This window comes from Electrophorus electricus, chromosome 17 (assembly GCF_041902795.1).
Source record: "Electrophorus electricus isolate QZ-2024a chromosome 17, ASM4190279v1, whole genome shotgun sequence".
In the NCBI taxonomy this organism is placed as follows: domain Eukaryota; kingdom Metazoa; phylum Chordata; class Actinopteri; order Gymnotiformes; family Gymnotidae; genus Electrophorus; species Electrophorus electricus.
Window position 1 is genome coordinate 14995845 of NC_137513.1, and position 24336 is coordinate 15020180.

A 24336-nucleotide genomic window follows, 5' to 3' on the forward strand; every position below is an offset into this window, starting at 1 on the left:
TAGATGTACAAAAACAGAGAATAGATTATTAGGTATGTCCAGTTATGAGGGTGTGTGAATTAGGAAACTATAATGTGCAAAGGTGGACTCCAACAGATCTAGCTAAGGCAGCACAACTAAAAGGACAGAGCCAGAAGGCATGAGGGCTCCCTGGAACATCAGTACTCTGCTACTCAACAAACCTGACTGATAAAGAGGTGAAGAGGTGAAAGCATCATACCATCCCAGTTTACCATAACACTCAATGGCCAAGACCTCCCAAATCTACACCTTAACCTAAGATGGGAAATATTTAATAAAATGCCTGACTGTACAGATGTTTTCAGCTTAGCCTTAAATATTAAGAATGTGTCTAAGTCTCAAACATTTACAGAAAGGTTCCATAGTATGGGAGCTTTATAGGACATGGATATGCCCCTGCGGTAGATTTTCTTATTCTTGATACTCGTAAAGAGCCTGCGCCTCTTGATCTAAGCAGACGTGGTGGGTCGTAATGCACTAGGAGTTCGCTAAGGTACTCTGGGGACAGACCATTCGGTGCAATGGAATGATGCGTGTCTACGCCAATACTCTTCAAAAATAGTTTCACTTTACTTAGAGAGCGTTAGTTTGCGTTGAGCAGCGAAATACCGTAAAAGCGCGCATATATACGCCTTCAGATTTAACGCACATTACCTGACCGTCAATCGCTAAAGCGCAGATAGCTTGAACGCGGTCTGATACTTAGAGCTGGGCAACTAAGAAACATTGTACGACGGTAAGCTTTCTGTTGCCCGTTACTTCAACTGGTGTTGATTTTTTCATTAGTTTGTATCACGATGGACAAATGTAATAATAACGACGAAAAATACTCGTTATTTCGGCATGGTGGTGATCTAGGAGCTAGCTAATAAAACGCCACTTCACGAACATTCAGCTGCTTTTGATGTTACTAGACTTCACTGCCCTCGAACGCAGTTGTACTGTTGGTTGCTAACTAAGTTAGCTAGCTAAAGATTTTGGAAGCGTGTGTCCCTAACATTAGCTATATAGGAATCATTTATGTTTTGGATGGTTATTGTGACATTTCCTAACTGATCTGCATGTTAACTTACTATGTTAACGTGTGGCTAATTATTTAACCTATCTTAGTTAATGCAGCCTAACGCTAATTAGGATTATTTGGACATCTGCTCGCTAGCAAGCTATCTTGATATCAATGCGTTTCCGTCAAAGGTTAATTTATTTCTCGGGGTTAACACTTAGAACTTAATCACATGCAAGATATGGCTAAATTTGGGTGAAAATGAACGGATTTTTGATATAGCTCGCTAGCTGTGTATAGCTTTTTCCTTAATAGTTGTCTGCGTTCTTGCATTAATCTGCTCGAGCAAACTTTAGGCAGCTGGTGTCTATACTAGCTATTAATTTCTAGCTAGCTAGCTAGTTTACACAACTACCTATCTTTTTCTTAGTCCCTATAAAACCCTTCACAAGTAGCCAGCGTAACGTTAGCGTTAACTCGCTGTCATCAAATAGACCATTTTGTAGTGGACGTTAACGGTTACGTCACTGACAGGCGCAAGCGCATTGTGGGGATCGAAAATCAAAATTACGAAACCGGCTTGGCTATTGAATGAAGATTTAAAAAAAAAGAAGTCCTATTCTGCTGTTCGATGACAGAATAGTAATGATGGAAAATGAAATTTATTTTTATAGAATGCTATCTTCGAAAATGCCCTTTGAGGTAAAATGCAGGTGTTTATGGTTGCAAGCTAATAAACGGTCTTGTTGTATAATTGCGTGTTATGTCCCTGAATCCATCCGACAAATATTGGTATTCAAGGTCCTGGACGTGTCCTCAGAGTAAAAAAACTGTATTCGTCAAAAGACTTCTATGCTTTGAGTATTTTTTTTCTTATAGACGCTAGGTTTTAGACCTTATATTCTTTGTATATAAGGAATATATATTTGTGTATATTTAGACCTTGTATTCTTCTATTCCAACACCTGACACCGCTACGCTGCTTTTCAAGATCCTCCCACAAGAAACGTCATCTCTGTTTAACAATCCCAAACCTGATCTGTTGGGATGTAGAAATTCACATGATCTGAAATGGATTTGTCTAAAGTTTTCCTTTATAGTTAAACAGAGACTGATGTCTAAATCCCAATTTACTGTTGCTTGTTTGCAAAAGCTTTCCTCGAATTGTAATGAAGTATTCAACAAATGGATATTCAGTTTAGTGTTACTTATTTAAAGTCTGTATATTACTCTTTATAGATGGCTTCAGCTAATGATGCTCGCTATGGACAGAGAGAGTCAGCAGATCAGAACTTTGACTATATGTTCAAAATCCTGATCATTGGAAATAGCAGTGTAGGCAAAACCAGCTTCCTGTTCCGCTATGCAGATGACTCGTTCACACCAGCTTTTGTCAGCACTGTTGGCATTGACTTCAAAGTGAAAACCATCTACAGGAATGACAAGAAGCTAAAGCTTCAGATCTGGGTATGGAGTTCATGTACTTATTTTTGCTCTTTTTACTGGGGGCTAGTTATTTTTAATTACAGTCTATGCATTTTATTTGGGTACTCATTCTTACAAAGCTTTAGCCTAAAGCAGTGTTCACTAACCTGGAGTTCTACCATATTACACAGATTCTTTTCAGTCTTAATCTGCCACATGTTTAGAAAACCTTGTTTACCCGGAGTAGTGTTGGTGACCACTGGCCTGTAAAAACTTTACAAAGGAAACTAATCCTGTTTAAGTATTTGTTAATTGGGCTTCACCATTTGTTATTTGTTACGATTTATTATTAGTTATTTATGACATTAACCACTTTCTAAGATACTTAGCCATTGTTTTCCACCTCTCTGAATATGGACCTAACCTACATGAGAGCTGATGAGTGAATTGTGTGTTTCAGGACACAGCTGGGCAAGAGAGGTACAGAACCATCACCACTGCATACTATCGTGGGGCAATGGGCTTTATTCTTGTGTATGACATCACTAATGAGGAGTCATTCAATGCAGTACAGGACTGGTATGAATATGCAGACACTTTTTTCTTGGGAATTTTCCATTTCAATTCCAGCATTTTCCTGGCTATCCAAGTTAACCTTTTTTTATTTGCAATGACTCAGTTGTGAGTTTCTAGATTTTGCAAGATGCATAGGATTTGAACCAAATTTTCAGACTTCCTTCATGCGTACATACCACACAGTATCCTGAATGCTGCAAGTTGTCATTTACAATCTCTGCTATTCTGTAATATGTTTTGCAGTTTGAGATCTAGTGCACTTTGTTTCTTCCCAGCATGAAAGTGTCTAAAGTACAACACATCAGGCTGTTGTAAAGTGGTCAGGAAGAAATCTCAATTAGATTATTGGAGTGGCACTTTAGTTATGGTAAATGCTGGTTCATCCCTAGAGCATTTTAAATTATTTTCCTTCAGATAGAAGTATAGAGTTTTAATTGAACTTGAAAAAGTGATTCACCAATAGTGTAGTGGTGCACACACTTTCAATATTACTAGTATGCATGTATGCTTGTTTCAATTTTATGATATTTTACCATCACTGTGTACATTTGGCACTTTTATGGTGGGTCTTTGTGTGAAAAACCTATTAATATTTGTTAAGAAGACAAAGATTAGTACACAGAGGACTTGCTATGAATACAAGCAGCAAAGAGAATGTTGCCTTATTTGCTGGTGGTGAGTGGTGATGAAAGCTTTACCTTTTGACTAAATGATTAAAGCAAACACAAACACTAGCACCTCTTGTGATATGTACTCTTTGTCCTGTCACTTTAAGGTATTACAGTCAGTTAATATGACTCATGTTATCAGAGGGCAGATTTTTTTTCCTCTTTCCATCTAAATGTAATTGTGTGAATGTGTTTCAGGTCTACTCAAATCAAAACATACTCATGGGACAATGCTCAGGTGCTTCTTGTGGGCAATAAATGTGATATGGATGAAGAGAGGCTTGTGGCTACAGAGAGAGGAAGACATTTGGCAGAACAGCTTGGTGATTTGCTTATGGAAAATGTTTTCATAAAACACAATTAAATTACATTTTTATTATCTTGCTATTGAACCATTGACCCCACGAATGTGCTTTAACACTAGCCTTTTGACCTGTTTTGTTTTAGGCTTTGAGTTTTTTGAGGCTAGTGCTAAGGATAACATTAACGTGAAGAAGATATTTGAACACCTGGTGGATATCATCTGTGAGAGAATGTCAGAAAGTTTGGAGGGTGGCGAGCTTGCTGTCACAGGAGGCAAACAGGGGCCTGAGCTCAATGACCAACCCCAGCACTCATACAAGGACTGTGCCTGCTAAGGGTGCTCCTTCCCTTGCTGAAAGCTGAATACATTTCCTCTGTGTGACGAAGGGCTTTGGCAAGACTCTCCCTCAATGAGAAGAGGGTGTATGGCTGTACTCCTGTCTCCCCGCTTTCTCTCTCTTCACACTCTGTATTTAGTCTTTTGGATTTGGGATTTTGCCTCATGAATTGACAAAGCTAGAATTGGTAGTAGTCATTGTATGAGTCACTGCCCAACATTTGTCACCACAGGTGCCATCCTTCTTATGGTGTTTTTTTTTTTTTTTTTTAAATCCCATCACCAACCCAACAGTTTCTCCTCATGTTTTTTTATTCATCCTGAAAATAAGCGATATAAACAGCAGTCAGATTCTAGAAGCCAGCCTTTCCTTCACTCATGGAACAGTAATGTTTCTGAAGTTCGAAAGTATCTTTAGATTAGGTACACAGATTTCCCCCCCAAAAAACCACTGGGTGTGGTACTGTGTTATTAGTCTGCATAGTGACAACACTTTAATTCATAATTCTTTAAAATAATCAGGAATGTTTTGGTTTGAGAGTCTTGCTTTGTGGTAGGTCTATCTTTGGGGAGGGGGGGGGGGGGGAGGGGGGTTCAGGGAAATTCCATGCTTAAAACTCCTATCTCCTAGTTTATATATTCCATATTTCCATAACTGTTCTTTGTAAAAGAGTATTCAGGCCCCATTTCACAAACAAATAAAGATAGCTGACCGATGTAGATTTTTTGTTATATATTTATTTATATATTTATTTATTTAATGTTTGACATTTTTGTGAGAAACAAGGTTTGGAAAGTATGGAGGAAATATTTGTGATTAAGAAGAAAAAAATATTTTAATACAGAGAAGTTTCAATTCAGTTATTTTATTGGTGCGGTATTGATGTGCATTGTTTTTTTGTTGTTGGTTTTTTTTTTTGGGGGGGGGGGGGGGGTTCTGGAGTGTCTCATCATAGAATACCACAGCTCTGTGCAAACCCTTCTGCTAATTTTCTGAGTAATTTTCAGTAGTCAGTGCTGTGAATGTATGTTAGAAACCCCTGATCTACCTTAATTACTTTCAGAAAATACATAAGCATTTGTTGAATTACAATGCAAGTACAATCTGTTTTGTATACACAGATGGTGCACTTAGCACTAGAAAGCAGGGTCCGGGACTGATTGTCATTGTAATAGTTTGAGAGTCATTGCTGTGCATTAGGACCAGTAGAACAATGCTGGATGGAAATGCTGCTAAGACATTACACATTGAAACTGTGGTTCACAGTTGCAAAATCACATAAGTTTAAATGGGTAGGCTAATGAGGAGTATTGTTTACACCATGGACCATGTATCTGTCACAGACAGACTGACTATCTAGCCATCTATTTAAATGTTTGCTGTTTTTTTAATGGATGATGGGATTAAACTAATTCTTGAATTATTTCAGTTTCATTGTCAGTTATAAAAAGCCACTAAAACACATTTATATAGTAAAATATTTATCCACATTCTCTGTACTTCTGTGTTTCCAAACCAAATGTAATCAAGTTTTCTTTTCAGTGCAGAGAAAACATCATTAAAACACTTCTTAAAAGAGAATTCCTGTTGCTGTATAAAAGGAGTCACACTATAAAAGCATATACAGTTTTCTTCATGTTTGCTGCTTGGAGAATGGAAAGTTTCATGAAGTGATGTTTTTTGTCTCTTTTTGTTAGTTTTTTTTTTTTACTAAAAACAAAGCTTCCCTAGCAACAAAGCCATTTTAACTACCATCTCAATTGTCAGCTTCTCTGGAAACTGGGAAAATCTTTGTTCAAAAAGAGAGAGAGAGAGAGAAAAAAAAAGAGAGATTCTACTACATATGGTTGTCCCCTAGAATAAGCTTCCAGAAAAAAAAAAAAAGGGGGGGGGGGTACTACTGAGATTTTGGAAAACTCACAGTAGTCCCCAAAATGAAGCCTCTCATCTAAATCTTTAGCCACAATATAAAATCATTAAGGATAAGCCGTATAGTCATTGATCATTTATGTTCAATATAAAATAGGTGTTTCTACAACACCATTCCTGAAAGTGTAACAGCATTTTCTTAGATGTGACCTCAAATTTTTTCTCCTTGTCACAAGTTATCTGTTCTCAAACTGGCCCTAAAGGTCCATTCTTAGTCAATTGGAATGTAAGGGACGCAGTCATCATGGGTAAAGCCGAGGAAAAAGGTAATGCTTGGTGTTTTGTTGTTTTGTTTTTTTTTTCCTGAACAACTGGGGCAGTGAGGTGGAGGTTGTATATCTGATTTGAAGGCCCTGGTGATTAAATGCAGGCTGAAATCTCAAGTGTGGTTCTATTTGGAGTCTACATTCCAGCTCTGGCTAATGAAGCAGTTAAAGGACCTGGCAGACATCTTCACATTATTTGTGGGGCAGTGGTAGCTCAGTTAATCTTACTATTAGTTGAAGGTTGCAAGTTCAAGCCTCACCACTACCAAGTTGCCACTGTTGATCCCCTGATCAAGGCCCTTAACGTTTTGTAGAGCATAGGAAGCCAATTTCATTTTGAGAAGAACAGATTGGCTTTACTATGCTACCATGTACTTGTCTTATACAATTCTGAATTATATTGATTATTTTACCATAGCTTACTTGCAAGTTGTTATGACTACATTACATTGCCTGTGGTTCTCTTACTTCTTAAATTGTGTTCTTGTATTGATAAATGCATTTCAAATAATCAATATTTCCCCCCTGTATTGTCATTTAATAGAAATCTAGGTAGTGCATGAAAAGTTGCTGGCAACATACTTTGGGTAAAATTTAGTTTTCAAAACTCAGCAGGCAGCAAGTGTTTTCCCTTCCTCACATTTAGGAGTAGACATCACATTAATGGCTCTCAAAAATATCTGCAGTGAGCCCCATCATCCTAGAGTGATCACTTCCTGACAAATAGTGAAATGTCAGATAAAATTTAAAACTCTTGGACTGTCCTTGATTTCCAAAGGACAATAATGCAAATTTGTTGGTAGAAGCATCATTGATCTGTAAGAAAGGTTACTCAGCAATTATAATAAAAAAATATTTGTCTAGTCTTAAATAAATGACAGGACTTATGGTTTTATATTTGGTTGTGGTATTAGAAAAGGTATATTGCAGCAATTATTTTGAAATATAGCCAGACCGCAACAGGAAATCTGAGGAAAACAGCAAATCAAGTGTGTGGTAGAAATTAAGTCAGACTGCAACAGACGAAGTAATTCCATGATACACGAAGTATCATACAACAGACAGTGTGATACACAAGAGGTAGTGTCACACTGGACTATAACATCAGGAGTGATCCAGGCCAAAATAAACAGATACACACTAGAAACAAAAGACACTAAACCCACAGAGGGGGGGGGGGGGGGGGGAGAGAGAAACACCACACAACTACACTTACCCCATAGGTAGAGAAAACAGAGCAAACCCACACCCCAGTCACTTCCTACTTACCAGTGAACACAACAAAAAGAACAAAGTGGAATATATACACAAATATACAATAGCAATACTAACTATTAGAGCAAAGTCAGAATGGGAAGCAAGATCATACACCAAGTCAAATATCAAATACTGTTAACAAATCACTGCCTTTTCTCTCTAGCTTCTTCCTCCTTTTATTACTCCATAGGGTCATCAGAGTCTTCTAAAAGATATTCCGTTTCTGTCATCGGCATAAACATGGGAGGTTTAGGCTGTATGGTGTCGTCTGATGGGTGGATGGAATCCTACCTCCATCATTTTTTAGCACAGAAGTGCGAGTGGGGACATCAGAAAACAAAGAGGGGAATTTATCTATAAGTGCAGTTAAGTCAGACCTTGCACTGATCAACCAAAAAGCAGGGTGTTTGGACTAAAGCCAGTAGATTCCTGCACTGTTTCCCCAAATGGCAAACAATGGCATTCCCTCAACCCAATCTCTCAAAATCCTGACAATATGTTTAACATATTCTTGAAGGTCTGATGGAACCTTTCTAGGGCTCCTTGGGATTCTGGATGGTAGGTACTAGACACCTGATGCTGAATCTTCAGTTCACCAACTACTTGTGCAAACAGGGTCGACATAAAATTAGAACCTTGATCTGTCTGTATGCATGCATTTAGGTAAACCAAATGTGGTGCAAAACTTAATGCTTTCACTATAGCCTTAGATTTAAGGGGAATGGCCGCAGGAAGCCTGGTAGCAGCACACAAGCGTAAGGAGATGCCCAAAACCTGCTCCAGAAATGGCTAAGGGACCAGCCCAATCTACTAAAAATCTCTCGAAAGCATCACCAACTGGTATGGGGAAAAGCAGAGCGGAAGGGATCACTTGGATAGGTTTTCCAACAATTTGACAAGTGTGACAACACTATTTAGTGGATGGCCTCCCACCCCTCACTTACAGTAGACGGAAACCAAGTCTTCATTAATACACCATCTTGAACGGAGTAGCACTGTTGCTGAGTGGGGGTGCCTGTTTTTCCATCAGCCAACTCAAAACAGTGCATAAGGGATGAGGCTGCCCCATGTGCAGACATCAACACAGCCTGATCTATAGGCTCTGTTGAAATGGGGACGGACAGATGGACATAGCAGGTTTAAGGATATAGGGATCCTTCATAAACATGTCAGCCAAAAACAGTGTTCCCAAATTTGCAAGCTTGAGCATGCATTAACACACAAGCAGGAAATGCTGTCTGTTCAATGGCAACAAGACCATCAATAGGGCTTGAAACTACTTCAAGTAAGGGGAATGCAATTCCACCAGCAATGGTCATTTCTTAATATAAAAAAAGACACCCCTTTCAAATGGCAAAGCTGAACTAACAGCTACTCTAACCATGCCCGTGATTGTCGGTTCTTAGAAAAACGTTATGCCGTGGGAGCCAGAATACTCCTAGTTCAAGACCTTACATCAACATATCACTACCACAATAGGACTGATTTGCAAAAGGCAACATTATCCAACATAAGACACTGCAGCACCCATATCATGTAAACTTGTGATGGGCCGTTTGCCTTCCTCAGGTTCGAAAAGAGAAACAGATCCCGCAAAAAGAAAAGGCTGAAACAGCATCTGTGGGAAGAAGCAAAGACTTATGCATAGATACAGCACTTATAGCATTTACCGTTTTTGTTAAAATGGCATTGTGCTTAAGCACAGTACAATTAGCTATAATGTGTCCACACTCATGGCAGCAGAAGCATTCGTGTTTCCACAGAAACAGCTAAAATTGGGGCATCAGATTTTGGAGAGGTTTCAGGAGTCCTTACATTTACCTGACACCTTTATCCAAATCAACTTACAATCATGACTGAGTACAAGTTGAGCAATTGAGGATTAAGTGCCTTGCTCAGAGGCCCCAACAGTGGCAACTTGGCAGTGGTGGGGTTTGAATCAGCAACCTTCCAATTACAAATCAAGTACCTTAACCACTGAGCTACCACTACCCATTAATACCTTGAGCAAGTTGCACGACTGGGAGCTTCACTATGGGAAATGGGTGCATTAAAAACAGTTCTGAGTGTCAGCACAAATTCATCAGCAAGCGTAGAAGCAGCAGATTACACACTTTCTGTTCATTTAAATACATTACAATGTTCTCAGGAGGACAATTCTTGAATTCTTAAACCAGTATGAGCTCTTTAAATTGATTAAATGTGGTAATGTTACAAGCAGCACACCACTTCTCTAATAAATCAGTCTTTTCCCTGGCAAATTCCACAATTGTTTTTTAAGCATTTGAAGTTCTGTCTGTATGCTTACAGCACTAGTTCATATGCTCCGAGAACAGTTGCTTTCACAACGTGGTAATCTAGGCTCTGCTCGAATGATGAACACATCTTGGGCCTTACAAACTAGCTTACACTGCAGTAAGTGAGAGCATACTTCCTTGGACCAATTTAAAGTCAATGCTATGCACTGAAACATTGGAAAACATGCATCAACTTCATGGTCCCTAAAAAGTAGGGACCAAGGCAATCTCTCAACTGACATCAATGTGGGCAGTGGCAGAGTCAGAGGGAGCTGGGGTACCTGGAGGTACAGGGCTTACTGGTGCTGGAAAGAGTCTTCCGAGGGTTTTTCCAAGCCGATACTCAACCTTTTAAAGTGTCACCTTCCTTTCTGCATCTACCTGTAGAGCCCAAAAATGTAGCAGCTTAGCCTCTCATTCCTTTGTGTTATTGCCAGCTCCAACTCCTTCAAGTTTAATTCTAGTTTGGGGTCTACCCTGGGAGAAACCCTGAGATCCCTGCATGGCCTGACTACAGAGTCATCCACAGCATCTGCCATGTCTACACCATGAGCTTGGCCAATAGAGAGAGATCACCCAGAGACAGCTCCCGTACTGGCAGAACTTTAGCTGCAACAAGAGAAGACTCTACTAACCCTTTAAAAATTCCACTTTTTTTTTTTTTATTAGCAGAGCAAGGCACAACCACATTAAAATCAGCCAACAACCAAAAATCTGCCTTCCAACAATGGTCTAACTGCTCAATAGACAGACAAATAGAAAAAGCAGACAAATCAAATGCAGCAGCCATAGCACACAATAACCAGTACAAACATCCCACCTAAAAAGAAAAAACACCAGCCAGAACCAAGACATCAGCACCAGAGAGATGGAGCACACAAACAAAACTAAAAGGAATAGCCAAACAGAACCAGGGGAGAAACAGAACGAGCCCTCAGTTCTGTTACAACATTGTCTAGGCTCCAGGCCATAACAGGAAGTGTGAGGAAAACAGCAAAAATCAAGTGTGTGGTAGAAGAAGTCAGACTGCAACAGACCAAAGTAATTCAATGATATACAGTGCATCATACAACAGACAGTGTGATACACAAGAGGTAGTCACACTGGACTATAAACAACATCAGGAGTGACCCAGGCCAAAATAAACAGATACACACTAGAAACAAAAAGACACTCACTAACCCACAGAGAAAAAGAAAATACACACAATTACGCTTACCTCCTAGGTGGAGAAAACAGAGCAAACCCACACCCCAAACAAAATGGCAGTCACTTCCTACTTACCAGTGAACACAACAAAAGGAACAAAGTGGAATATATACAAATATACAATAACAATATTAACTATTAGAGCAAAGTCAAAATGGGAAATAGTATCATACACCAAGTCAAATATCAAATGCTGTTAACAAACATCTCACAAATCACTGCCTTTTCTCTCTAGCTTCTTCCTCCTTTTAGTACTCCTCTGGGTGGGTGGAGTCTTGTCTTCTGATTTGCTAATATTAAACTCTGCACACATTAAACTCTGTAATGGAATATGGAACTGGATCTGGAGCACACACACACACACAAGAACACGCACACACACACACACACACACACACACACACACACACACACACACACACACACACACACACACACACACAGCCACACCAAAAAAAACAGGATGTAATACATGTCTATACAGCTGAACATCAAAAGATAAAAACAATACATTTTGCTATATGGTACCATTAATTTATCAGTTATTCCAGGAATTACTAGAGGATGATGTAAGTGCATTTGGTGAGAATAGGGTGATTGGTTTGAGGGGATGAGAATGAGCGTAAATACCAATTATTATAGAACTTTGACCTCATGATCGCATGAGCTGAATTTGCACAACTAAATTTAAAGTAAATGAAATGAAATGAAAATGATGACCACAGGCTTAAATTAAAGTTATGTATTATTAGAACTGTTTCTGTTATTTTTGAGTTTTTATAGGGATGTTTGTACCTGAAGACTGGTGTTAGCCTGTCGGAATGACTGTGTGAGTGATGGAAAATCTGACAGGAGCCTCTCCTAAGGGCATTATGCTCAAGTGTAATCTCACAAGGCACAAGTTTATCTTTTCCTTAAATTTAGCAGTGTCAGACTTGATTTTCCTCATCACTCTGCCCATGTGGGCTTCCTACACTGTACTGGGCTACTCTGGACTTTCGGTAGCTTCCTGTGAAAGGCCTGTCCCTTCTCACACTCTACACAAGCATCTTCCTCTTAACTGTTCTCAGCATTGACTGGTATATGGCCATTGTGCACCCAGTGGAGTCTCAGTAGTGCCATACTATGGCCTATGCATTGGGCACATGTGCTGCAGTATGGCTGCTGGCTCTCATGCTCAGTCTCCCTGTGACCTATATGCGCAGGACCCACTTTATTGAAAGCAACAATATGATCGATCAATTTCCTATAAGATTGACATTAGTGACACTGCTATGCCATTCACCATTTGTAGTACCTTCTTCAACAGCTGCATGAACCATATTCTTTACAGCTTTGTTGGAAAGAGGTTCTGCCAGAGTCTTTACACTCTTTGTTTTGAATGTAAAATGGCACAAGTCAGTCTATTTCGGTTATAATTATATAACTTGTCTTAAAACCAACATTGTCGTAAAGTAAATTTACAGAAATCCAGGTCCTAACTGAATAAGAAAGAAACAGCAGTGGCAAGGAGAACCTCCCAAAGATATGCGAGATACACCACTGAGTGATATCAAATTCAATAACGATCTAATGTCCATGAGCAGAGGGATTACTCATTGTGATGGATAGTACACATGATGTAAGAAATAAGGCTATATGGCAGGATCACTTCAACAATGTCATGGTAGAATGTAAAATCACATGTTTCTAGAGAATCGAAATGGGGTTATGGGAGGCAAGGTATCATTACAGGAGTTTTAGGGACACATGCAAATACATTTATTTTGTAAAGACAAAGTGGACAACACAGAACTCTGATCATTACAGTGTATTCAATAACGGGTGTAACAAGCAGCCTCTGATATCATATAACACTGTAAAGACCTTCCACTGTGATTAATATTTTGATAATACACTACATCTAAAACATTACACTATAAAACCAAAACAAATTGGATAATAATCCAGGATAATACTGGTTGAGTTGCTCTCTTCAGATTTCCAGCTGTTGTAGATGAAAGAAGTTGAAATGTCTCATCAAAGGAGTGAAAGGAGTTGTATGCCTGTGTATGCACAGCTGTATGCTATTTATTAACCACTGTTATATATGTGATATTTGGACATTTATATTTTTACTGTTTCTCTGGTTCTGAACGTGTATGTTTAACCAAATGTAGGTCTTTGTCAATGAGCTCTTTTTTAAAAATACGTAAATAAAAGTAAATGACGAAACGAATGACGTAATAACATGCCTAGCTCGGTTTTGGAGGTCACAATAACTCTAAACTCACCCAACGTAATCTGATGGTGACAATGCATGAGTGTGTCGAAAGTGGAATTACGTGGTTTACAAATCATAAACTAGATCCAAATGCCAAGGGTTCCAAGGGTTCCTGCTACGGCTTTCATGCATCCAGAAGTACATTGACACTTTACTTGTGCCGCTGTAAAAATGTAAGAATGCCTCTGCCATTACTTGACTCCAAATTACAGAGTTCCTCGGGAACCCGCAGTAAAATGTATATCTAATATTTACGCAATATTGTGGGTGTGTCTAGAGCGGTCAGAGATCACATGACCGTTGAAAGTCAGCACTGCAAATATAAAACATTTCCGTGAGGCGTGCCGGCGTTCAGGCTAAACTGTCAAGTGCTTGCTCCTTATTTCTGGCTATTGAAGAGTCATGGCAGGTACGAAAAGAGAGTAGCTGCTGGCGTCGAGTACCTCGAGCGTGGATTTTTTTGTATCGAGTTCGGCATAGCTACATTGTACAGCCTCGAGTAACTGACATTAGGCGGCACTGGCTTTTAAGGCCTGCATGGCAACGCGTTCAGTGGCTACCTTATAAGTCATACAGTGAAGCCTCGGTTGGCCTTTAAATAGACGAAATGGTTTAGCCAGTAGTAGAGCGAACGTCTGAAGAGTGTTGGACTAGGTGGGGTTCCGTGGCCTACATAATGTATTAAGCAACCAAGCAATTTTATTACTTCAAAAGTCGTCGCAGGCAGACCGTGGTATGTTCGCTGTCATGTTAGATGCTCCGCATAAACCATTGGCTCTGTAGTGTTGGCACGTCAGTCAAACGTGCACTCGCTGTCTGCGTATGAATATGTAGAAATACATCGTCTTTCGCATTCTCTCCGTCAATAATTACAAATTTTGTCAGTGTTGTACGTGTCGGTATTGTACGTGTTTATGAATGATGACTGTTGCTTTAGTTGTAGGTTGCCTTCTGAAAAGGTTATGTTGTGCACTCATTACCTTATGAATTTAATATTACAAGAATGCACACATTCATTACTAGCCCTGATGATCAACAGTTTCTCTTAATAGCCTTGGAAATGGTTGTTTGTTTGTTTACCTAGGCCAGGCTTTTGTTACACTTGCCACAAATAATAACTACGCCAAAGGTGCTATGGTGCTCGGCAAGTCCCTAAGGAATCATAAGACATCACGGAAGCTGGTTGCCCTGATTGGCCCGCGTGTAGCAGAGACATCCAGGTATGTTATAATTGTTGTGCAGTATTAATAAATCACAGGTCACTGCTGAACTTAAGATTTGTGACATTTTTTTGTCAAAGCCATGAAGCTGTGTTTCTTTCACAGCAGTTTCAAACTTATTGCTGCATCACCAAATGGCACAACTAAAACCTTTTCCTGCATAAATGTATAGGAATTGTTTCTCAGAGGCATCAAGGTATTAAAGATCCCCTTAATATTCTGTCATTTTATGTTATCAGTGGTTTAAAGCATTAAAGTTAATACTTTTATTATAGTTTAAGTATATTTGTATTAAGTTTGGGGGTCAAATATGATTATTTTTACTTTAATACATTTTACAACAAACTCAGTTACTTAAATGAATAGAACAACCCTGTCAGGTGGGTTGTTTATATTTCAGGTTTGAGAATTTTTGATGCATTGAGTCTACACATTACTACTTTCATGAAAGGTAGTAGAGAGCCTTTGTTGATGCTCAACCCAGGTTGGTCTGTGAGACTAACGTGGGACGTGCTGTGCTTCAGAGCAGTGCTTCGTAAGATCTATGATGAAGTCCAGCTGGTTGATGTGCTGGATAGTGGTGACATGGCTCACCTGGCCATGATGAAGAGGCCTGACCTAGGTGTTACTTTTACCAAGCTCCACTGCTGGACCCTCACACACTACTCCAAATGTGTGTTCATGGATGCAGACACAATGGTGAGCACCTTTTTCATCATTGATCACATTCATGCATTCATCACAGTTCATGGTGTTTATTTGAAAGAAATACTTCATCGACAATGCAAATGTAATGGGCAGGTATTAGTTGGCATAATCTTATTTACCAGTGATCTTTTGCACTGATGACATTTAGGGTGAATTGACTCTAACAGTAATGTCTGCTGACAGGTTGTATCTAACATAGATGAACTGTTTGCGCGAGAGGAGCTGTCGGCTGCACCAGATCCTGGCTGGCCTGACTGCTTTAACTCTGGCGTGTTTGTGTTTCAACCATCTTATGAAACTTATAGAAAGCTTCTGACGGCCTGTATGGAACAGGGCAGTTTCGATGGTAAGTTGGAGTTGGCCTTCTCCACAATCTGAAGATGAGTTGGAATTATGCTCTCTTTAGGATTAGCTGGGTGGATCTTTTGGTGTTTTGGTGCAAAGCACTTTCTTGATGTAAACCATCTTTAACAGCTGTAATGAACAACAAATTGAGAATTAGGTACAGTGGTCTGTGAACTATATCTTCCTTAGTAAATTTGAAACTTTCTTTGCATATAACTAGTTTTCTCAAGGAAAGCAGTCCATTTTATCCCTCCAGATCAGTTTCCTTGGTTTTGTTTGTTTTCTTGCATTAATGTGACTGTCTGTCTATTTAGAGGAGGGTTTTCCCTCTTATTGCAACTGTTAATGATCATTTTTTTGCAGCATAAAGGCAGGTGACAGAATGGGGGAAAAACTGTTCACTCTGAGTAACCAAAGAATCTACAGAGGTCTTAGACTAAGCTTTAAAGCCCCAGGCAGACTAAATTTGTTTCCATTCTAATATGTTAATCATGCTCTTCTGGGTACACAATGTACCTGTACAAAATGTCCTATGAATAGAATACCCAAAGTCTAGTAAAGAACCAGTATGTCACCATAATTTTTGCCTCATGAAGGAAAATTGTGTTCCTTACTACTCAAAGCTAATGTGTTTTGGGCACACACTTGGCAAAACTTTACTTCTGCTTTCTTACTCTTCAAGTTTGTACCCAGCAATCTAGTGAGAGGAAACTCAATTTGGTGTGTTCTCTATATCTGGCCGTCTAACAGACAAGCTTTACTGACTACAGTAAACTTGATTGTTGGACTTGGCCATTTTGCAGTGAAGTCAGTCTTTTTGTATTGTATATGGAGCAGGCAGTTTGTTTCTATGCCTATAGTATATAGCAGGCTGTGAGTCTTTGATGGCTGTCAATCATGCATGCTCCTTATCTTGGACTGATGAGCCAATTTCTTTGGTTTTTGAACAGTGTTATCTTAGTTTTGTTTTCCATAATTGAAAATTGACTGTTGTAAGAACACTAATGGAAGTAATTTTAAATGTTCCCTGGGTTATTCAGCTGAGTCTGAATGGGCCTTAATCATTCAGGATATCAAGCTTCAATAGTTTGCCACATTAACTATACAAGCTGTTGGAAAGAGACAAACCGAAGAAGCACAATGCCATTTAAAATGGTCATCTAAACCCATCCAACATGGTACCATTTAACGTTAAAAGCAAATTTGTGTTTATGGTACAAATTATAAATCACTTGAAGTGCGCAGTGAAAAAAGGGACTACAGCTAACTAAAATACTGTGAAATTCGGAATACAGGTGGAGGCTGAATAGGAGGTGATCCTGAACATGATGGTGATGGTTGTGTGTAGCTGGAGTCTTTTACCTAAGAGTGATTTGGCTGACAGGAATCCTTTTAGGGTTTTTGTCCTACCCCTTGTTTAAAAATGAATGTGTACTAGTTTCTTGAATGAAGCCCAATAGTTTTAGGAGTGTTTTTGTTTAACTGCTCATTTGCAGTGATGCTACTGAAATTGACTATTATCATGAAATATTATCTTAAAAAGTCTTTGGAAAGTGTTTGCATAATTCTTTAAATATGGCTATCTATTGGGCATGTTCACTGAATACAAGGCTGCTTTGTGTGTGTTGGCAGAGGTTTGAGTGCTCCTCTTGACCTATGAGTCACTTCTGATGCTTTCTGAGTGTAAACAATTAGTTCTTTATTCCTTTTGTAAGGTCTGGAGTTAATTTTTTGACCAAGTAATTTAAAGTATTTTAGAGAAGTCTGAAATGATTGCTAAAATAACAATTGCTTACTTGAAAGAGGAACCATGTAGATGAATTATGCAATGTAGAAAGTCCCATTGAGATGGGCAATAGATTTTCATTTGCAGGAATGTTATTAAATGAAGGTGAAATTACCACTTGTGGTATGTGTCCCACCCCACCAACATTCTGATTTATCTCAGCAGTTTTATATTTTAAATGTTCCCTGGGTTTTTCGACTGAGTTTGAATGAGCCTTAATCTTTCAAGATGCCAAGATTCAATAGTCTTTTTTTATAAAGAGGCCGGATCACATGTTCCATTATGATTGCTAATGCAGAATCTCAACCCTATTAAGCTGAATCTCAATCTAAAAGGAAGGAAGATTTGTAATCCTTGCTTCATAGTTGTAGACTGGAAAATGAATACAGAATTGATTTTTCATACCATTCCTCGAGATATTTGATTTCAACATCTGTAATTTCTCACCAGTGCAGATGACTGTTCTTGGTTGACTTTTGTGTTACATCTAAAGGAAGTGCATGGTTAAAATGGGCTTACTTTTGAGGCAGACACATCTAGCAGTTTTGAAGACTCAAATCTAGTGTTAATCTAGTCTTTTGTTCTTACTGAATGTGAGGCAACCTTGTTTGGTAGCAAGAGGAGAGGATTTTAGCTCATTTACATCATTTTTCTATTGAGCATGACCAAGAACCAGCAGAGATTCTGGGGTCCTGATCTTATAGAATTACAGGATCTAAATCTTGCTTTACAGGGTTCTATTAAAGGTATATGGCAAACCACCCTGCATTTCATACATTCTCAGTGCTGTCAGGCACCCCAATGATGGACATCTGCAATGATGGACATCTTTTAGTGTTTTATGCTGAGGAATACCTGTCTCTCTAAGTCTCACTAAACAGGAAGTTTGGAGGTGGCAATTGGTCCTGGAATCAGTCTTGCAGGAAGTAACTGAACCACACTTTTTCAGTGGTGCCTCCACTTATAGGTGGAATGGTCTTCCTTCATTTGTGAAACTAACAGGTTTGAGTTGACTGTGTTCAACGCAAAGCAGTGTTTTCTTCTTTGTTAGTTGTATGATGTAAGAAGTTGCTTTCGACTCAAGCTCCTGTCGTGCCTGTCGAGGTGTGTGTGTGTGTGTGTAGGTATGTATGTATGTATGTATAATGTATGTATGTATGTATGTATGAAGTCTTTGTGGATATGAAAGCCATTAACTGGAAAACTTCAGTGTTAATTTGATGCTTATCTCCAGGTGGGGATCAGGGTGTCCTGAACAGCTTCTTCAGTGACTGGGCAACCGCAGACATCTCCAGGCATCTTCCCTTCATTTATAACCTCAGTAGCATTGCCATCTATACCTATCTTCCAGCATTTAAGCAGTGAGTATGCAGGCCACACAACCAGTTCCTTTGGTTTTGGCATATTCTATAACCCTGAGCCGGAACACACGTACCCACATGTGGTGCCGTTTGTGGAATTTCAGTGCTGTAGTCGCAGATGGCCTCAATGGAGTAAAAGGTTTCAAGGTCACATGTAAGCCTGGCTGTAATACAGTGTTCTGTAATGGAAGATGAAGGGAGGGGAAAAAACCATCTCAACAGAGCAGCTTCCCAAAATGGGAGTTTATTTTAGAAGCTTAATGTAGAGCCTGAATATCCTTCTGGACACAGCTCACATGTTTGCTTTCCAGGAGCAATGTCTCTAATGTCCAGTGGTCAGTATGATACTCTTATGAGAATTTGATCCACAAACAATGGCATTTTGGCTTATCTTTACCTGTTGCCTAGAGATTCTTACAAGCAAGTTCCATAAACTGTGAGTGCAAATCAGAAGATCTGTAGCCTTTGGTAGTCAGTCAGATCTTTGTTGATTTTGAGATGCATACTATACAGAAGTTTAAATTTTGTTGCAAAATGTAGTGTTAACTTCAAAGCAGTAGCAATAACACTGCAAATCACATGTTGATCCTGACGAGTACCATGGTTTTGTTTTGAAAGTCTGGTTACTTCATTATTGCTTTCTTGACGTTACTTTGACACACCAAAGATCATACCCAGAGAGCAAAATTGCCTCAATGAATTTAGAACTGCATTTGCTTACACCTTTTTTTCCCTTTTACTTCTCATGTTACTTTGTCCTTAGATATGGTCACAATGCAAAGGTGGTCCACTTCCTGGGTAAACTGAAGCCCTGGGATTATGTATATGATGCTACAAGTAAGTCAGTGAAGGGTCAGACATCTGGCATGCAGCCCAACTATCTTCTGCAGTGGTGGGATGTGTTTTCCTCTTCAGTGGTGCCCCTAATGAAGGAGGAATACAGTGAACAGCCCTTTTACACAGCCTGCTCTGAGGTAACATATCTGAAATAAAAATGTGACCTAGTTAAAGGACACTAAACAAACAGCCCCCAGTTTTTTTGGTGCATTGTTGGGACATTTAGATGTTTGATTTAATCAGGTGAACATTTCTCTTCACAACTCATTCACATTATTGATGACATTAAAACATGATGCTATGTAAAAAAAAAAAAAATTTCAAAGTTGGGCACATCCTTACACAACTGGAATTAAGTTCACCATCTGTTTAATGATCACAGGCTGTTTGATACTTCTCCAAAGATAAATAGATTTGTATGGAAATGACATTATGCAAGAAGGGGATAGGGACAGGCACAAAATAACACTGCCTCCTTGTGCACACATTACCTGCAAATATGTTAAACACCTACAGCATCCGTGTACGATGCCTACATCTTGGACATTGAAATCTAATTTCTAATCTAATTAGAAATTAAAATCTAATCAGTGTCTTGTGCTTAAGGCATTGAGCACTACAGTTGTATGCATGTTCCAGGACTGGAATATAATGGCTGAAATTATCTCCACATGCACTGGTCATGATCAGTTTCTATTTGTATAGTTGGTTCTTAAAAGGGCCAAGCCATAAAGATGACTTTTAAAAAAAAAAGTCACAGGTAAGTTATTTATTTATTTAAAGAGATGGAAGCATGAGTTTGTGTGAATGTGGTTAACTAACTGATTTTCTGAATATTTTATTAGGTTTTTGAATTCGGAAGGAATTGCCAGCTTTCTTGTATATTTAAGAAAGCATGCCTGCATAGACTGCTTTTGTCAAGAGGAATACAGAAACCCAAAATAATGCACTTCCACAGATTTCAGTTCACTTAATGGGGTATTTTTTTTAAACTATGAGCATTTTTTTATTTATTTTTTTCCTCCCTAAAGGATAACAGCCATGTGGAGGCAGCTCAGATGCAACTCTCTCATCCTACTCCATCACTGCAGATATCTTCGCAGGAGCGCAAGCAGAGGTGGGAGCAGGGACACGCTGACTACCTGGGCATGGACTCTTTTGCAAACATAGAGAAAAAGCTTGATTCCTTCCTCAAGTGAAGAGCTCTGAGAAACGTTGCTTTTTGTACTGCATACTATAAGAGCATGAAATCAACAGATCTAACCAAAAAATGTGGAAACTTGCTTTCTTAAAAGTTGTCTGGTTATTTATGTGGATCTTATGATTCAACCCATAAGTATTTTTCTACGTGTTTAGAACACCTATGCACTTCAGCTATCTAACCCCCTGTTTATAGATCTCACTACACACTGACAAGAGTCTGGATACACCAAGGGTTGGTTTTCCAGGCAGATTAAACCTTGGATTAAATTAGATTTCTATTTTAAGGTCTTGGCCCATGGTGTCCAACACCAGATGACGCTGCACTCCCTGGTCATGTTTAAATTTATTTTTTTTTTAATATATATATATATACATATACATATACATATACATACACACACATACAGTACACAGATCCAGGTTTTGCCTGCTTTTCAAAATGTTTGCTGATAAATGAATTAGTATTATAATTTGACTAACTGCACCTTTTTGATTCTTTTAAAAATATGACCCCATGTCTGTGCATAAATCTGTCATGTTAAGTGCATCCAAGCTCTTGGAGTTATCAGAAGTTGCCATTAGTCAAGTATAAACTACTTTGACACATTAGCTAGGCTCTTAATTATGTAGTTGCCCACACAAACTAGGTTTTCATTTGGGGTTTTTCTAGTGTTTTCATGCCTGTAATATGTACAATAGAGATCTCAGTACTGTCAATCAGTACTCCAGTAGCTGCATATAACCCATTTCATCTCTTTTTTCCAACCTACAAAACTGATCAGCCTCTGCATGAACAAATGTTTTGGCACAGGGAAAACACAATTGTTATATAAATACTCCAGATGCAAGGGTAAACACTTAACTAGGCACAGTTAACAGCACCTGAGGACAACAATTGGTTTGCTTTTATGTAGAAAAGTAATTACTCAGTAGTGCATTGTCAATGGCCTTATATTCAGTATGTTATTTACAAGAGCTTGGGACAGATAGGTATCCTTTACCTTAAATCCTCAGTGGAACACTGCACCCACAAACACAGCTGATTAATGAATGCTCAAAGGGGACCAGTTACTACAACTTTCACAATGCTTGTGGGTGTAACTGCTTTGAAAAGTGTTGGGGACAAGTGTGGCCCAGCTGTTGTAGTCGATTCAACTGCCCCTCATTCACATTCCCTTAAAGAAGTCAAGTCCTCAGCTATGAGCATTCACTGAAAAAGTGGCACTGAAAGGAAAAGGTTTTAATGTCATGTATGTCAAGCCTCTTCTCATTGAACAATACAAGAAGCATCATCCCTATGGCTTAAAATATTTGTAGTACAATTATTTATTTTGATTAAATCATGTTTTGTTTCTCAACTTTGTGCTTCATTTTCCTCATGAGTGAGACAAGTACAAAAGCTTGGCTTTAGCAATGTAATGTTTGATTTTATTGACCAACAAGCTTCAGTACTCAAATTATTATTGAATAAAGGATATAGCAAAGACAGCATGTGGAGGAAATGGTACACATTTAAAAAGTAGTGGGGCCATCCCAGTAAACATCTTTTAAAGTGAGACTGGAATGTTTTAAAGGACACTGGTCAAAGGCAGGAAAAAAAAAAATTAAATGATCACAAACCAATTGGCAAGCTATTGCAAATTAAAATAAGTGAATTCTAATATAGCAATAAAGTTAAATCTCCATAAATGAGGAGATCTGCTCTATCTGTGCCTGGTTTCAGTCCTCAGCATTCTTTCATTCAAAGGTTCTCTACTAGCTGATGCTTTCTCTTTTGAATTCTCACCCTGTTTTCTTCCACCAAGTCCTTCACAATAAACTGCAATAAGTACCAACACAACAAAGCTGGATTTAACTAATGAAAGCAAAGAGAGGGGGCACTGGTAGCTCAGTGGTTAAGGTACTTGACTAGTACTCAGAAGGTTGTAGAAAACAATACACTTAGTTCAACATCTAGTAAAAAAATTCACACAAAATCACATTTACAATAGTGATTGATTAAAAGGATATATACAATTACAACTGGATGTAACAATTGTTTACATGGGTACTCAAATGCATATACCCAGTGGGAACAGGTTAGCCTTCTCCATTTAAAATATTTCTGAAAACGTACAAAGTTAAGCCACTGGATCACCTTACCTTGGTGATGATCACATCTCTGGTCTGACCAAGTTGATAACACCCATCAACACACTGGTCTTCTGCTCCTGGGTTCCATGCCTAGAGAGTATGAATATACTTTATGAATGTATTTGTGTGAATACATTTTGCTTTTTACTTGGGGGGGCGGGGGGTGAAGATAAACATCATATTTGCTTTATAAACAATAAGAATACATTTTTAAACTAAAATAATAGCATTGTAAAAAGGTGCCCAACATCTACAAAAGTGAAATTAATGCATTACATCATGGCATATAAATCATTACTGAATTTGTTATCATTTACATGGCATTGGTTTCCCTTAAGGTAGACATTTCCACAATCAGTCCTGTTCCTGGAGTTTCTCCACAATGCACATATCCTGCTTCTGACAGGATATGTGCACTGTGGAGAAACTCCAGGAACAGGACTGATTTTATATTATTATTATTATTATTATTATTTATATATAAATATAAATTATGCCACTCACGGGCTCCATTAGGAAGACTTGGGATGCAGCAGTAAGATTGAGCCCCACCCCTCCAGCTTTGAGGGACAGAAGCATAATAGTTGGGCTTCCAGGAGAAGTCTTCCAGATCCTGCATTGCTTTCACTCTGGCCTTCTGTTCCATTCAGCCTGGTGAAGGAGAAGCCACATTCCCTGTACAAACAAATGCAGAACTCAATCTACAAAACACAAACATGTATCAAATATTTCCTTCAAGGTTGTGTTACAAAATGATAAAACAAAGCTAATTGATACATTTCATATCTGCTTCTCGCTGTGTACACACACACACTATTGCCAAAAGTATTCACTTGCCTGCCTTTGCACACATATGAACTTGAGTGACATCCCAATCTTGAGCCATAGGGTTTAATATGATGTTGGACCACCCTTTGCAGCTACAACAGCTTCAACTCTTCTGGAAAGGTTTTCTACAAGGTTTGGGAGTGTGTTTCTGGGAATTTTTGACCATTCTTCCAGAACTGCATTCGTGAAATCAGACACTGATTTTGGACAAGGCCTAGCTCGGTCTTTGCTACAATTCATCCCAAAGGTGTTTTATCAGGTTGAAGTCAGGACCCTGTGCAGGCCAGTCAAGTTCTTCCACACCAAACTTGCTCATCCATGTCTTTATGGACCTTGCTTTGTGCACAGTCATGTTGGAAC

At 38.8% G+C, this 24336-nt stretch overlaps 3 protein-coding genes across 6 annotated transcripts; all 3 read left to right on the forward strand.

The window, feature by feature from the left end:
- Positions 1-325: 325 nt before the first annotated feature.
- Positions 326-5279, forward strand: rab3aa (RAB3A, member RAS oncogene family, a). 2 transcript variants are annotated; one of them, XM_027008598.3, is made up of 6 exons: positions 326-644; positions 731-757; positions 2264-2491; positions 2910-3028; positions 3892-4016; positions 4141-5279. In XM_027008598.3, exons 3-6 carry the CDS (start codon positions 2264-2266, stop codon positions 4329-4331), a joined length of 663 nt encoding a protein of 220 aa, XP_026864399.1. In that variant the 5' UTR covers positions 326-644; positions 731-757; the 3' UTR covers positions 4332-5279. The 2 variants fall into 2 exon arrangements, with proteins under 2 accessions (XP_026864399.1, XP_081555935.1); XM_081699809.1 differs by lacking the exon at positions 326-644 and having other exon boundaries at positions 646-757; positions 2910-2929.
- Positions 5280-11770: 6491 nt separating this feature from the next.
- On the forward strand, positions 11771-12710 carry agtr1a (angiotensin II receptor, type 1a). Its single transcript, XM_035534362.2, is given in 3 exon segments — positions 11771-12283; positions 12285-12519; positions 12552-12710. Coding segments are annotated over 3 exon segments (549 nt in total). The 5' UTR covers positions 11771-12128.
- A 1155-nt stretch (positions 12711-13865) lies between these two features.
- Positions 13866-22373, forward strand: gyg1a (glycogenin 1a). 3 transcript variants are annotated; one of them, XM_027008589.3, is made up of 7 exons: positions 13866-13964; positions 14640-14775; positions 15300-15474; positions 15667-15829; positions 18849-18975; positions 19739-19949; positions 20844-22373. In XM_027008589.3, the coding sequence occupies exons 1-7, from the start codon at positions 13958-13960 to the stop codon at positions 21009-21011; spliced, it is 987 nt and encodes a 328-aa protein (XP_026864390.2). In that variant the 5' UTR covers positions 13866-13957; the 3' UTR covers positions 21012-22373. The 3 variants fall into 3 exon arrangements, with proteins under 3 accessions (XP_026864390.2, XP_026864391.2, XP_035390212.1); XM_027008590.3 differs by lacking the exon at positions 13866-13964 and adding an exon at positions 13972-14288; XM_035534319.2 differs by lacking the exon at positions 13866-13964 and adding an exon at positions 14881-14971 and having other exon boundaries at positions 14638-14775.
- The last annotated feature ends 1963 nt before the right edge of the window (positions 22374-24336 follow it).

Bases quoted from the DNA above. Each gene is read 5' to 3' on its own strand.
- rab3aa (XM_027008598.3), top strand. From the start codon at position 2,264: ATGGCTTCAGCTAATGATGCTCGCTATGGACAGAGAGAGTCAGCAGAT. The intron at 3,029-3,891 runs GTATGAATATGC...AATGTGTTTCAG, and splicing joins TTCAATGCAGTACAGGACTG to GTCTACTCAAATCAAAACAT. The intron at 4,017-4,140 runs GTGATTTGCTTA...GTTTTGTTTTAG, and splicing joins ACATTTGGCAGAACAGCTTG to GCTTTGAGTTTTTTGAGGCT.
- gyg1a (XM_027008589.3), top strand. The intron at 14,776-15,299 runs GTATGTTATAAT...GCTGTGCTTCAG, and splicing joins CGTGTAGCAGAGACATCCAG to AGCAGTGCTTCGTAAGATCT. The intron at 19,950-20,843 runs GTAACATATCTG...TCCTCCCTAAAG, and splicing joins TTTACACAGCCTGCTCTGAG to GATAACAGCCATGTGGAGGC.